Here is a 16142-nt window from a genome sequence, read left to right on the forward strand (position 1 = left end):
ATACCTCTTTCTCTTTTTCTACAAACATTTTACAGATCATCCTAAATAATTCAATTGCATCTCATGTGTCCTTACCTCTCCGGAACTCCATCTCTTCCTCTTGAACTTCTTCACTTGTTCTTCTATACATTCTTACAGCAAGAGCAAGTTAAATTTAATATAACAAGAAATTGTGGGCTACAAATACCAGAAATTAAAAAAGGAGTTTAGTAAATTTTGAATCAACATTTTAAGTATAAATTAATTTCAGTAAAAAAATCCGGTTGCTTGATAAAAGAAAAAAAATACATTAGAAAATTAAGTATTTGATTTTACTTTTTTCGCAGTTACCAATGTTGAAAATCACATTTCTTGTTATTATTTATTCATTCTAAATACCATAAAAAGACCAAATATTTATTTTTAAACAGATATGACATATATATGCCAATAAACATATCTTCAGTGTTTCTTTAAACAATAAAGAGAATTGCTTTTAGAATACAAAATAATTGTTAAAATGGAAAAACTACAAAATATTGTAATGAGCGCTTGAAATCATTAATAAAAGCACTTTAATGTATAATCCAAACTTAACTTACATAAACAATTCCATGTGAAATACAGTATGATATTTCATGTTTAGAGATGAAAATAAACTATTTAATTGATTAGAAAATCCATTGAAAACATACTACAACTGTACTTCAAAATCAAATATATGTGCTATGTAACATTCGAATACTAATGTGGTTGATTATTCAGTATCATTTTCTAATATTATTCCACTACACAGTTGAATATTTCCCGAAAATTTATTTGAGTCTTGTTCAAGCGATTGCGGTCTTATCAGGTTTTCACCACTCTAAACCATACCTTATAGTACCTAAAATAGAATATTTACTCGCTCATAGGGAAGAAAACAGTGAAGTACAAGAATACTCTTCTTCAGGTACACGAATAGACTGTTCCGAATCAAGTACTGAAAGATTCTTTATTAACGAAATCTTAAAGACTTATGTAAAATTGTTAATATTTTTAACTCATGTATTGTAATTTTTCAGAAATACCCTGAAGTCTAACAGTACAATAATACGTTTAACTGCCTACATTCACTTGACCACCTCAAAGAACATTTTTTTCATGTTCAAAGGAAGCGTTCAAATTGTCGTAGGTATATACATAAACCCTTACTTCCTGTACACGAAGAGCATGCTAGTCCAATATTATTCTTAAGAATCTGCAATATTTGAAGAAAGTTACAGCAGAAAAGTGTCGTTCTCAACGTGAATTTCAACATTTTTATTGTTACAATATGGCTAAGAATATTTCTTACGTCGTTAGTGATATGCACGTGTACATGTCATCGGGTCGTAACAGAATTCACCTATTGATATTCATTGTTTCGTTTAATATCTCATCCATATCTGATAGAGCAGAATACTTTTTCCATGTTTTAATATTGACAACTAAAATTAGTTGTACAAGAAGAATCAACTACGTCCATCCTCCAGGACTGAAGCCACTGTTGGAGAATTTTAATGAATGTTCAGATCCTATTGCATTTCTGCTTTGGAATTAGTTTTGACATTAGACTTTCATACCGTAAAAAGAAGAATAAATCATTAGTATGAAATAAAGTTATATGACAATAATAATAATTAACAGAACAATCTAGAACAGGATATAATTTTGGAATGTATTTAACTAACTCGGAATTTGATATCGTTAGTTTGACTTCTAATGTAAACTGTATTTCCGCTCATTAAGTTTATTTAAATTATAAATTATACGACAATCGAGCCCTTTTCAGCTTTCTATTAAATTATTCTCTAATATTTTTGAATTTTGTTTGTGATTATTTAAAAATCCTGTTCTTTTTTCCTTAGGCAGTTTGTATTCCAAATTGAACGCAATTGGAACTGTGAAACAAGATTTTAATGCTTAATTTCAGTTATGTCCAATAAAAAGTTTACGTAATAGTTGTAAAAAAACACAAACATTTTATTTCTTTGTGGTTTAATAATAATTACATTATTCTTTTATTTTCAATAGCTTGTGCCCCTGGTGGTCTTTGAAATATATTTTCTCCGTTTGGAAACCACTAATCTACTTGATCCGTTAAAGCAGTATAACACAACGTTATTTCTGTCATAAGTATCAAATTATAAGGATCTCTTTAAAAAAAGATGAAACTTAGTGCCTATGAGTCTAACCCATGTTAAACGTCGATTCGTTTCTGCTGTAGTTTACTGCAAGATATTGCTGGTTCGTTTGTCATACAACATCAAAATACATGCATATTGTTTAATTCCTTTGTAAATACGACCAGTAAATGGCGCCTCTTTATTGCCCTCGTTAATTAAATGTATTTTTCGTTGTGTAAGCTTTTAGCTTTCTCTTCCATTGCAAGCTTCTTTGTTAGCTTGCTTATCTTACTAATTGACAAAATAAATACATAAGTGCATGGAAGTTTCCAATAAATTAATTTTTACAGCAAATCCTGCAATTTTTCTAACTTGGCCATTTGGAAGTAGTAATTTTATGTGTCTTTTAGAGGACACGAAATGGATGAAAAATAAACATGAGAAATAATAAAACTAACATCTATGTACAAATACCTATGAATTGCTATAAGAAATGATAATATTGTGGTGTCATTTCTACAAACTAATTTTTGATTTCTAAAACAACAAAATCTGAATTCGAAAAGTATTATACTAGAATTTTATGAATTAAATAATTTATTAAACGGACACCTACTTAAAGGTTAAACGATTATTAGTAGTATTTGCCTTTTATAGAGTGACACCGAGTTTTATATAAAATGAACTTTTCTAACTAAGCGCAGAACCTTCATGTCGAATGAAAGGAAATAAACTACTAAAATCCAAAATATTTGAGAGGAGTAGGTTGCGTCAATCTCTTCGATAACACTGTTCAACAAATTTTGATCGAAAGTATGTAAATTCTTTGAAATTGCGATTTTTACATTCATTTAAGCATAATATGAAAGGAAATGGTAATAGAAGAATTTTCTTAGCTCAGGTTGTGAAACAAACGCCCTTGTACAACAGTAGCTGTATATATACAAATGTATTAATATTTATAGAACATTTAAGCAAAATCCTGGTAAAAACCTACATTTCACTTTTTTTTTAAAATCTATTCAACTGTGATGTGATAAGCTGGGGAGTTAAGAAATACCCTAACCTATAGCTTTCTATATCCTTGTACTTCCATTTTCAGAATTGTGCAAATACCAGTTTCACAGCGATACAGAAAATAAAGTAACCGTGGTCAAGTTAAACATTAACAATTCCGTAATAAAAATCAGTATTAACATCAAAACATGAAAAATATGTACAAATACCTTTTTGTGCAAGAACTACACTGCAATGTAGACAAAAGTTTCAAGTGATCCCTTGTACAGGATTATGTTTATTTTATTTTGAGCGTCTTTGCTTGGCTTGCCTTTTGTAGGTTACATCTGGAGCATCCCTTGCAATACTCCAACAGTAGTCGGCCAATATGTTAGAACTCCACTTTATCTCATATCTCTTCTCCATGGCTGCAATATCTTGATGGAAACGCTCACCGTGTTCGTCACTTACTGCTCCACAATCTTCGGGAAAGAAGTATAGATGTGAATGAAGAAAGTGGAATTTCAGAGACATATTGCAATCAAGATTTTCGTAGCACAATAACAACTTTGCTACCAGTTGTTTGTAATTTGTTGCTCGGTGTCTTCCCAAGAACTGTGAAGAAACACTCTTCAAGCTTTCCCACGCTGCTTTCAACTCACCTTGGAGAATTTCGTCGAACTTGTGATCTTTGAATAGTTGCCTAATCTGTGGCCCTATGAAAACACCCTCTTTAACTTTGGCATCACTTAATCGAGGGAATTGTCCTCTTATGTACTTATAGGCCTCATCCTCTTGGTTCATGCTCTTAACAATACTTTTCATAAGACCTAATTTAATATGTAGAGGGGGAAGCAAAATTCGGTTACGATCTACCAGTGGTTCATGCTGCACATTTTTCACTCCCGGCTGAAGAGTTTCTCTGGTACTCCAATCACTTTTGCGGTAATGAGTTCCACGATCTCTACTGTCCCATTGACATATAAAGCAACAATACTTTGTATACCCTAACTGCATACCTAGCAACAGTGCTATTACTTTAAGGCAGCGTTTCCCAACCGGTGTGCCGCGGCACACTGGTGTGCCGTGAATGGGCCGCTGGCGTGCCGCGAGGAAATCCAAACAAATTATTAATTCTGTAGCAATCAAATTGCAAGACAGGAAAATTGTATATTTGTATTTCACATTACTATGAACCTCTACTATGAATCTACAACTTTAAATTATATACCGTGTTACTTTTCTGTACATTTTTAATGTTGAAAAAGGTATTTGTTATCATTGTTATGACTATTATTGCTTCTTTATTGCTGGAGACTCTTTCGTAACTTGAAAATTTAAAATATCATTCAATCCTTTCGACAAAGCAAATATGCATACAAATTATCTACATTTGTGTTTTAAAACTAAAAGAGATTTGTTCGTTCGTTCGTTATTAAGTAATCTTTCTTCTTAGTGAAAGGTTGGATACAGTTTTCGAAAAAGAAAGCTTAGTTTTAAAAAAACAGAGTCCAATTTTTCATTGCAATAGTTTTCTATTTTTAAATTAGAATGAAAAATAAGCATAATGATTTACCACAGGGGAAAACCAGTGATCGAGCTTTCTTCCCTGTGAGAAGATCAGTAATCACAGAAAAAATGCCACGGTATTTTATATTTACAAATAATATTATCTATGAGTGTGCCGCGAGAATTCAAGTTACACCCGTAGTGTGCCGCAAGTTGAAAAAGGTTGGGAAACGCTGCTTTAAGGTCATCACAAATGAGCCACTTAAAATCTTAATATTTAATGGCTTGAAGTAAACGTTTCAAATTTTCATAAGATTCCTTCATATAAACTGCGTATCCTACAGGAATTGAAAGAAGTTCATTTCCAATATGTAAAAGCACTGCCTTTAAACTCACCTTGGACGAATCTATAAAGAGCCTCCACTCCGTAGGTTCGTAATTAATTTTAAGTGCCCTCATGAGACCATTTACATCTGTACATGACACAAGTGTGTCTTCCATAGTAAAAAATGAAGTGAACATCTTCCCCTTATTACGATACACTGAAATATTTACTTTTTCCTACAATAAATTCCATTGCCCTAAGCGTGACGTTGAAATTTCGGCTTTGCTTTTCGAGAGGTCCAAGTCTCTGATTAGATCACTTAGTTCCTCTTGAGTAAGTCTATGTGGTTCACATGGAGGTTCTTCTACAACAAACGTAGGGTCCTTCGAAGTACTTGATTCAGGAGCTTCAACTTCTTGATCATCATCAGAAAAAAGATCGTATTCTTTAGGTGGGTCAGGAACAGGTAGTCCTTCTCCATGTGGAACAGGGCGCATTGCAGAAGGAATGTTAGGATAGATCAAGGCCCGCTTCTTCTTCGTGGAAATTCCCTTCTTGACGGAAGGAACCACACAAAAATAACAGTCTCTGATGTGGTCGCTTGGCTCCCTCCAAATTATGGGCACTGCAAAAGGCATTGAGCGCCTCTTCCCATTAATCCAATTTCTTAGATTGCTGGCACAATGTGGGGTGCCCAAGATTTATCTTGGTCTCCAATTTTACAACCAAAGTAATATTGATAGGCTTTTCTTATTAGTGGTGTTATAGTCTGCTTTTGTGAGGAAAATGTCACTTCTCCACACACGTAGGAGAAGCTATCCGCACTGTTTACACAATTTTGCGGCATTTTTGTTTATTGAAATCCTCAAAATGTCACTTGAAATAGTTTCGACAACTATTTAAAAATATACATTCGAAATACCAATATTTTTGCGTACTTGTAGTTGTATTTTTATGTCCTGTACTACACAAACGCCACACCCAAAACGCTGATAACTGCACTAAACCTGTCTTTTCTAACAATAGCAGAACACTACTGAGATAAGGAACACAATAAAACCAACCGTTCATATAGTTTCTCTAGTGTTGCCGGATCAGTGTAACATTTTACCCCAAACGAAGGGAATATATTTATTTTTAAAACATTATTATTAGACATGCCTGCGAAACGAAGAGTAGAGCTAATATTCGAAAATAACTTTCAAATTCGTGATCAGCACCACAAAATCAATTAGAATTAGCTGATTTTGTTCAATTTACATTTTCGTTGTTGAACAGTGTAATTGATCTAACGTCCGAAAATTTATTATGTAGGTAGAATACGTTGCGAAGTAGAACAATGGCATATGAATAAGTAGTTAGAACATGTATCAATTTCTGTATACATTTATTAAGTCAGTTTAGGTAGACACAGTTTTTTCAAACAAGTGTGTTTGAAAGAATGACTTTTGGAACTTTCGATGACATATGAACTTTGTAACAAATGAACGTTGTTTCGTGAACCAAGTTTATTAAACTTATTCATTTCATTTAATAAAAAATAATTATCGTCCGAATGTGAATTATCTTCTGATTATTTAGCATTTCTTACAATGGCTTATATCGTCAATATATGTATTAGGAAATGAATTTTCATATAACCATCCACCCATATATTATCAGTCCATGAAATTAGGAAAAGAGTATTGCGGTTAAGGGTTGAATTTGGCCTTATATTTCTTTCTTAATCTTGATATAGTTATGCCCTAGTGAAACAGGTGATGGCCAAGTTAGACAGGTTTTACTGTTTTCTGTATATCATATGTTATTAGTAGTAGTATTTGTCAACATGTAAAACTTTATAATTTAAAATAAACTGCACTTTGTCTTTGATGACTATATTACAATATATATATATATATATATATATATATATATATATATATATATATATATATATAATGTGTGTGTGTGTATGTATACGTATGTATATATGGATAGATATGGATATAAGTATCGCTGCTCAAACAAATAATCTTGTCTGATTGGTTATAGTTTAAAGCACGAAAGTGTGATTTTACGATTTCAGTTCTACTCTTTATGATCTTATTTTGTAAGGAATGGAAATAGCTTTTTTATTTGTGTTAAGCACAAATTTTTTTTATTGTTGTCATAGAGTTTTATTTTGGCGAAATATATTAATATGTTTTGTAATCCCGATAGGTAGAAAAAGTATATGGGTTAACAAGGATGATATTAAACAAATGTTTAAATCTATAATACACTAAACTGAAACACCGAAAATAAAATATAAAAGCCTAAACAAATGCATGAAAGAAAAAACAGGAAACGAGTTGGAAAAGGAAAATAAAGAAGAGAATGTATGGAAAGAAGAAAACAGAAATAAGAAAATAGAAAAGAAGCGATGTCATTCTATCATACATGTAAAGAAGTACATTAACGCGAAAGTAACAGCATATTTGTTAGCAAAATTGACAGATTTCAAAAATATTTGTAATTCTTCGTTTGAATTATTTTCTTGTGAAAGGGAAAAGAAATCGTTGTTATTTTTAAAATAAGTTTTACAATCAATATTTATTACTATTTTCAAACTTTGAATTTTGAATATCACCATTTTTCTGACAATTATTGAACACATGGAATATTTTCTTGACGACGAAACATATTTTCCTTAGCATGATTCGTTTGATACTTAAGAAGTTTTAAAGTTCACTTTGTTTAAAAATTAATTTGTATTATTAGATTCAAAACAGTAATTTTAATTACTTTTATGCATTTGAAATGATAAATGTGTATGTCACGTTAGAAAAATCAGAAATCGAAAGATTGATCACCTATGAAAGTATTATTCGCTACATGTAGAGTATTGTTTGCTAAGATAAAGCAGAAAGATTTAAACTGAAATCTTGAAGTATAAGCTGGATGATCTTTTTTTTTTTTTTTTTTGTATGTAAGACTTTTGGTAAATATTTTTCAATTGGTTCCAACAATGAAAACGATCATGAAAGCCTTAAATAGTCTTACTACATAATGACAAAAATACTGTATTATTTCAAGATATATCATTAATGGCTTGCAGTGCTTGTGATGTGGATTAATGATGGGCAAGCCAGGAAGCACACATCGTACCGATATTTGAAATGAAAAATTGAACTCAACGTTCGATCAACTTTGTGACAACATAGCTATTAAGCTACCAACTAAAATGTTTCAGCTACAAGGAAGGAAGTGAAAATATGTTCTTCAGAGTCTAAATACAATGACAAAAATAACCTTACAGGATTGTTTTCGTATCATTTGATTTTGCTCGTCTTCCTAATTGGTTCTTTACGTAACAATATACACTAAATTGTTAATGCTGAAGAAATAGAGGAATTCGTTATCATTGTTCGTCAAGAACATTCGTAATAATATATATTGATATTCATAAGTCTTACAATCAACGTGCTGTATCATTGTACTAATTTTTGACATTGTTTCTTCCCCGTCAAGCTAAGGAGTTCAGCGAAAAAGCAACATGGACATTTCAGAGCTTCTTTACACTCATGTTGGTGAAGTTGTGGTTATTTCATCAAAATATTATTATAAGAAATTATCAGTTCAATTAATAACTATAATTGAATATATAAACGAAAGAAAACGGACATCTATTATAAAGGCACATCTATTCGTATATAGCATTTATGCAAAACAATGAAGTGAAAATCATTCTATTACTACTAAAGTCAAAATTACATCTTATAATCTAGGATAGGGAACAATTCAAGAATCCTTATGAACATTTAACGATGGAATACCATGCTATTTGGTTATTAAATGAAACTACTACTATACTAGTCCGAACTTTTACAACTCGTGTCAATGGTCAGTTTTGTAAACAACATGATGACGTGTTGTTTCATCTGATGTCCTCGAATTTATTGCTCTGATTGTAGATGGACCATTTACTTGATGACGCTTTCATTCCGTAACAACACAATATTGTTTTCCATTATTTGGGGATATATTCTTTAACTGTTGTGTTACAACACAGATGACGTTCACAACAATGAACTACTGTCTCTCAACTTTTGTCCTTATGCTTAGTTCAAACTTTTAGATCTTATCAGGTTAAAAGGGAAAGGGGAAGAAGACATGTTTCCTTGGTTAGTTTTAGATTTAGCTTTATTAGCTTAAATATAGCAACACTGCAAAGACAAATTGTAATTCGAATATGGAATTTACGACAAAAATTGGATGTAATATGAATAATGTATAATAAAGGATATTGAACGATTCTCTGTTTAAATATATAATTATTAATACCAGGTAATATTTATTTTCACAGTGCATTCGACAATCACAAATAAGCACTTTGTTTTGCATTAAAGCTTTGTGATACCTAAAGAGCATTATACACCAATCCTTATAGCTTCATAAGGATGACCTGACATCGAGTGGATCTGCAGGTGAAACCTCTTTCAAATCTCAACAACGGAAATATAAAACTGATTTTCACAATGATATTCTCAAATACAGTTTTGTTACTGTTCTATACTCGGGTAAACCTGTTAGAGTAGTCATTTTATATGCATTTTCATATCTTCCTATTTCAACATAATTTTCACTACTTCTCAACCTTTCTTAATATTTAAAATGCTGAGACTCTTTGTTATGTGCAGAAGAGAATAACATATATTCTAATTAGTATAATCCTCTTTTTAAATAAGCTAATGATTTCTTGTTAGATTGGCACTGGAGTGGTCGCGTGGAAGACAATAGTCCTCCAGACGTTTTTTTTACCATTTCACTAAATGCTAACAATTTATTTTTTCACTACCTTAAATAATCCATTAACGTGGAATTCATACACAATAAACGTTAACTGTATTAAAATTTAATATATTTTAAATAGAAGACTATTGTCGGACTAAACCACGCGACCACTGTAGTGTTAACTATATTTAAAGTAAAAATATTTAGCATTATATTATTCGTATTCAAATACCATTAACGTCATATTTTGAAGCCTCATGAAGTGTGAACTTTTAATTTTTACTGAAAAATTCTTTTGCTAACAATTGGAGACCATAGGGAAGAAAGGCAGAGAGTCACATTTGGTAGAAATTGAGTTATGATCATCAATGTGTACGCATTAAGAAGTAGAATCTCTATAATAATATTACAGATAAATAGTGCTTATTTTATCTACAGTAAATACTTTTGTTTTTGCTACATAGTAAGAAGTTTGTGGCTTGAAAGTTTACATTTGAATTTTCTCAGAACTAGGAAAACATATTTTTCGTCTCTATTCTCCATAGGCATCAATTGGATTAGATCAGTTTCGTGTGATGTTATGAAATCAGATATCCATGTGTACATTTATTCCTTAATACTTCTGTTGTATTTTCTAGCAATTTGGAGAACATTGACATCGACAATATTGACATTAAAATGTTTTCATCCTTGGGGAAGTTAGATTTCTTGTAAGTAATAATAATGATATTTGCTATTTCAAATAGTATTGTTAAAAAAACTTGTGATATATCTCCCAGATAACACTTTTTTAAATTCTATTTTTATGTATTTCTATTGCTTATCGTAAATACAAACAAAACAGTACTTAATAAACACAACTCTTAAAGCATTTCCTTTTAAATTTGCAGAAGTTACAACAAGACTAATTTTGGAATTGTTCCCGTAAATGTTCGCTAATTTTACTGACACTCTGTGAGTTTGAGTTATAAATTTAAAGATAATTGAAAATCTCAAATAATTAAAAAAGGAGCTAGACGGTCAATATATGCAGAACCTATTGCATTGACTGATAATTTTTTAAAGACCTTTTACAAAGTGCACGTATTGAAGTGCCCAATCTTCATGACGTCACAAATTTCACATCCAAATTTCTGGTCATTAAGGAAACTTGTCGAAATAGACGTTTATTTAGGAACATTTTCTTACTTATTCACTTAATTTTCATTGTCTTCCAATTTTATATATATATCAAGTGACGGTGATGTACCGAAGAGCTTTTCAGGAGTTATTCACAAGTGTAAACACGTGGAAGGCATGGAAGGCAATGTGGCACGGGTCTTGTATTCAAACTCCTGAGTCGCAAATGAGTCTCGTCTGTTACGTGCTAATTACCGTTGTTTAATACATACAAAGTGCAAGAAATGAAAAATGTTTGTAATAGAAATGAAAATATATTTTTTTTCAATTGGTGCCAATTGCCCAATTCGCTTTGTTAAGATAAGTAAAAATTAGTAATATTTTTTTTTAGTCAATCAGATTTTACTATTACCGAAGCGCTCATATCGATGGAAACAAAGAAAATGTAATGAAAAATCAGAAAATAATAAATAACATATATCAATAATTATTGCATCGGATGTGTCACTGTTCATCTCAGTGACTTCGCAAACTATGGATTCGTCACTAATATCGGTCATTTCGATCATTTTAAATTATTTTCTCCTCTCCCTTTCCTAAGTAGCACCGTCAAAGTGAGATGATAGAAACCATCCCACGTACGAACTTCATCTATGTTGAAACTTGAATCGAGATCTGTCTTGTGATTAAACAGTTATTACGTGACAAACGAAGTTACTTTTACTTTTATTTATATAGATAAATAAATAAATTACGTCTACAGGTTAAAGTAACTGAAAGAACTGAAATTAATCATCTAGATTGAACTCCCATTTGCCTAACATGATGGAAATAGTTACGAATGTATTATTATACTATGGTATAACAGTGTCTGACTGTGAGTTTGATTTTATTTCTTCTACGAGTTTCTTTCACAACAATTTATAATTGCATAATCTATAAAATGGATTCCATAAACAGCGTTTGCTTTCTTATGAATTACTTCTTTGTACATTTCGTGCAGTCATTTAATTTGTAATTTTAACTTCACCCATCATCAAGACTTTGTTTCGAAAAGATAGTTTATGTGAAATAGTGCAATAATAATAATAATAATAATAATAATAATAATAATAATAATAATAATAATAATAATAATATGCACTTACGTATGGATGAATGGGTGGAGATTTAGTAAAGCTTTCATAGCATGGAAGAATGGTTCGATTTTAGTACACAGAAAGCTCGGACCTCCTGCAATGGTCATATCCTGATTGAACAACTTGGTGGTAGCATCTCTGGAACTCATACAAGATAATTACAGAGTAGCAAAATAAGCTCTAGGTAATTATAAATTATGGTCCCTGGTCGGATACTCGGTCAAAATGGCTTAACAACTAGCACGCAAGCCATCCTACGTGAGGTCTTTCCTGGGTTTTCCGTATTCACACCAGACAAATAGCGGGATGGAACATTCAAGTCCCAGGCCGCTTCCTTCCTTCCTTACGTTTCCGCGGATAATGATGAGCTTAAGCCCATAAATTCCAGTAATGTCCAGAAATATGCATAAGTAGAATAATAAAATGGAACACTTGTCAACTTCATCGCTAAATAGAGTTTGAAATATCAGGAAAATATCGCTGGAGGCATGCAAAAAAAAAAAAAAAATCTTAATACTTCTAATACGTGTTTACTATACAAATTTGTAATTTAAATTTGTTAAACACGTTGGACGTTTTTAGTTAAGAGATTTAGTAACACAGGGAACAGGTTTGGATATGTTTTTCAACAGCACGACTGAACTGATTATGCTACCGTGAAGTAACTTTACTATGAAAAACAACACTATTTCCTCAGCGCATAGGCTTTCTGGCGAAAGATGTTAATTCATTCAAGTAGTTTCCTGTAACATTCATTGATAACTAAAGTGAAAAATTCCAAACGTTACATTTTCTATTTCAAACAGTATGAATTATAGTTAAGAAAAACATTGACACCGATGTATCATTCACGTCTGTTTTCATGCATTTCGTTCGCAAAATCGAGTGTTACCGCGAGATAACGTTACTAGACATTACTAATTAATTTGCGAAGGTAAACTGGACTGCCATTTTAGAATTTAGATTTCTGGGCTTTCGGCATCTATGACCATTTAGCCCATAACGTTTGAGGAATTACGTCCCTCGGCAAGCACACGATCCGGAGAAAGGATTGGTGAAGGAAGGAAGCGACCTGGGACCTATAATTTAGGTACCACCTTGCCATTTGCCTGGTATGAATGAGGAAAAACCCAGGAAAATCTAATTCAGGGTGGCTGGCTTGAAAAAACACATTTTCAAGCCTTTTACACATTTTCGGCCGAATGCTCCAACCAAGAATCGAGCCCGGGTCTGCCATTTTGTAAAGTAAAATGCTGATAACATTTCTGGTAGATTAACATCTATTAGCATGTACTAATAAATTTTCATTTTGTCTTATAGGTATTTTAAAAAGTTTTATTACTGTACATATGCTCCTGGTGTGCCAAAATGCCGTCCACATTCAGATGGTAAGTTACGCATTTTTACTAGGATGTTATACAAGCTCTTCGTGGAATACGAAATAGTTATTTAACCAAATTATTCTTAACTGAACCTCTACTATCTAGGAAATATATAAAAATATATGGGTTTCATTTGCGACCATTTGGTGAAAGCTCAGCGATCAAAAGTAATTAGGTTTGAATTATGTGGCAAGATTTTTTTAAATGTTACTCCCAAATGAAAAAAAAAAGAATGACAACATAAATGAATTCAGCAAAATAAGTATATTTGACACTTTGGATGATCCTATTTTCTTTCGGAAAATTTTACAATCCAACATGGCAACCATGAACGAGACTATCCTGAAACATAGGACCCCTATCTTGATATTCAATGCTGAACTCAGATGGTTCGACAGCTCTTCCGTTTTCGAGTAATAACTTGGATTTTTCATTCATCTTGCATATTATGTTCTTGATTTCCTCTCGATGTTTTGCATTGAAAATTGAATTGCTATTATGTGTCTTTCACAATTGTTTCAGTTATAAGTAAGCTATTAGTTTAGGTAATATATACCGGTATATATATTAGGGTGGTCGAAAATTTTTTTTTGCGAATTTAATTGCGCATAGTCCTTTCCTACAAGTATATTTCACTGCAAAAAATCAACTCAATTGGATAATATTTAGTGGTCGTTCAAGCCACACGAAGTTGTGGCATAGGATGCATATAATTATGCCGTATAAGAGAAACATTGGAGGTTTAAAAATTCAATCTTTATAAAGTAAATTGTACTGTTTGCCCTACAAAATTAATTATTTATTATTATTACTAAACTTGCAAATAGCCATTTCCATAATTCCCATTTATTGGTTTCAAAATAAGTGAGATACCTCTAAATACGCAGTTGCTGTTCATTTTAAACCGAAAAAATAATGTTATTAACGAAGTTGGTAATTTTTCAAAGTGCTCTTTCGAGCGTCTGAAACACGCTTTCTGTGGTCCTCAACAACCTGAATTAGACTCTACATTTCACTTTCTTTCTCTGTGATTGACTCATTGAAATTGGACGTAAGGGCCACTGAATGTTCAGCAGCATCGTTGATAACCTTAAGTGACTCGACCATTCGTTTCTCCTTTTAGAATTTGTCCGAGTTACTCCTGTACTCGGGATCACATTGGAACATGGAATTGATGTCAACTCTAAGAGAACGTAAGGCGCAAAGAGAGGCTGAATTAATCAAATTATGAAGATTCTTTGCTTTTAAGCCGTGGCAGTCTGTGAGTTTTATACCTCTTGAACTCCAATTTTCTTCACAAGCCTTAAGACGATTTATAATATTCTGCTTGTCCTCGAAAGACAACTTCTCAGAGAACAGTGAGAGTGGAACTAACTCTGGGTCAGGATACCACAAGTGAGTTTGAAACTTCTTCATTGCAGATTCAGACACAGATTTATTCACTATGGCGTATTGTTTGGTCTGCTTGAAAAGAGGTAAGTCGTTGACGGGGGCATCACATGTGTTGGGACACGAAATCCATGCTTTCAAGTATATGAGACTTGCAAATAAACACACTTCCCGCAGATTTTTTTCCTCTTTGACTGTAAGCTTAAACATTTTGCGGAAAATTTATATCTTGAAGCAGCATATTACCTTTCCCATCCAACGAGCCATATGGTAAGCACCTAGTCACTTGAAAAGGCACTCCTTTGGAAATTCACCAAGTATCAACAGGGAAAGCTCTTTATTGTCATCACGGGGAACATAGTTATAATCTTCCTTATGTACAAGATAGTTTTGTAGAAACACAACCACTTCATTTTTCAGTGTTCGTATATATGACACGGAAAGGCGTTCGTCTTTCAGCGCCTTAAAATTATAATGCTTAAGGTTTTGTCAAAACTCTTGGAATCGTTGAAACAGTGGAATATTTGTACCTCTAATATGTTCTCCAAAATTGTGGGAGGTTCATAATTAATTAGGTGAAATTTATCCGTATTTTAGACGAAACCAATCATAAATATAACTCCATTTCTCTTCCATCGTGGACTTATGTGTCTTATATTTATGCCTACACTAGAAATGCCATTTCAGGCACATAGCCAAGAGGACGGGGGTATGGACCCCCCCTTCGAAACCAAAAAATGGAAAATTAAGGAAGGATTAAACAAAAAGAAACGAGAAAAAGAAGAATCGGCGTTAAAAATAAAAAGCTACAGGAAGCGTTTGGTTACTCTTTCTTATGAGCAGCTTTGTGTGGAGGAATCAGGGTTTAAGTTAAAAATTTATATTGTTGTAACGGAGTTATTTCACGTCATGGACCCCTTCTTCCCCTATTACGAAATCCTGGCCACTTTAAATGTTGTTTTTGGATGAAATTCACAAGCATTGCACAAAACAACGAAAAGGTCCATCACCGCTTAAATGCGAATACGTTCAATATTTTAAAATATTTGATAACAGGTATGGAACACAATTGAAGGTTTTGAGCGACTTCTAAATATTTTTTTTTTACTGCGATGAAATTTTCCATTCAGTATATTTAGACCACATGGATCAAAATTGGCAACTATGCGTTTAGATCAGATCAGATTTTTTTCTTTTTTTTTTACCATTCTATGCTGGACCACCGTAATATATATTTCTTACATGAGAGAATCGAGTGAGAGGTAAAAGAGATAACTTACATTAAAAAATGTATTTTTATTATTGCAAACAAGATTAAAATATTACCACATATCAAATTAGGATTAAAATCGCCGGGAGCGTAAGGTTCAATAGTGAATGTGGTAAGTGCAGCATAAGCCAA

General features: G+C 32.3%; 1 protein-coding gene across 1 annotated transcript in view; it reads left to right on the forward strand.

Annotated features, from left to right (window-relative positions):
- Window positions 1–16142, forward strand: part of LOC145681037 (relaxin receptor 2-like) — a 262579-nt gene that overhangs the window by 165795 nt on the left and 80642 nt on the right. The window contains exons 8-9 of the mRNA XM_081752359.1: window positions 10350–10421; window positions 13290–13357. Coding sequence (XP_081608485.1) covers window positions 10350–10421; window positions 13290–13357 — 140 coding nt within the window. The remainder of the gene's footprint in view (window positions 1–10349; window positions 10422–13289; window positions 13358–16142) is intronic.

This window comes from Thermobia domestica, chromosome 3 (genome assembly GCF_964235325.1).
Source record: "Thermobia domestica chromosome 3, izTheDome1.hap1.1, whole genome shotgun sequence".
NCBI classification, from domain to species: Eukaryota; Metazoa; Arthropoda; class Insecta; order Zygentoma; family Lepismatidae; genus Thermobia; species Thermobia domestica.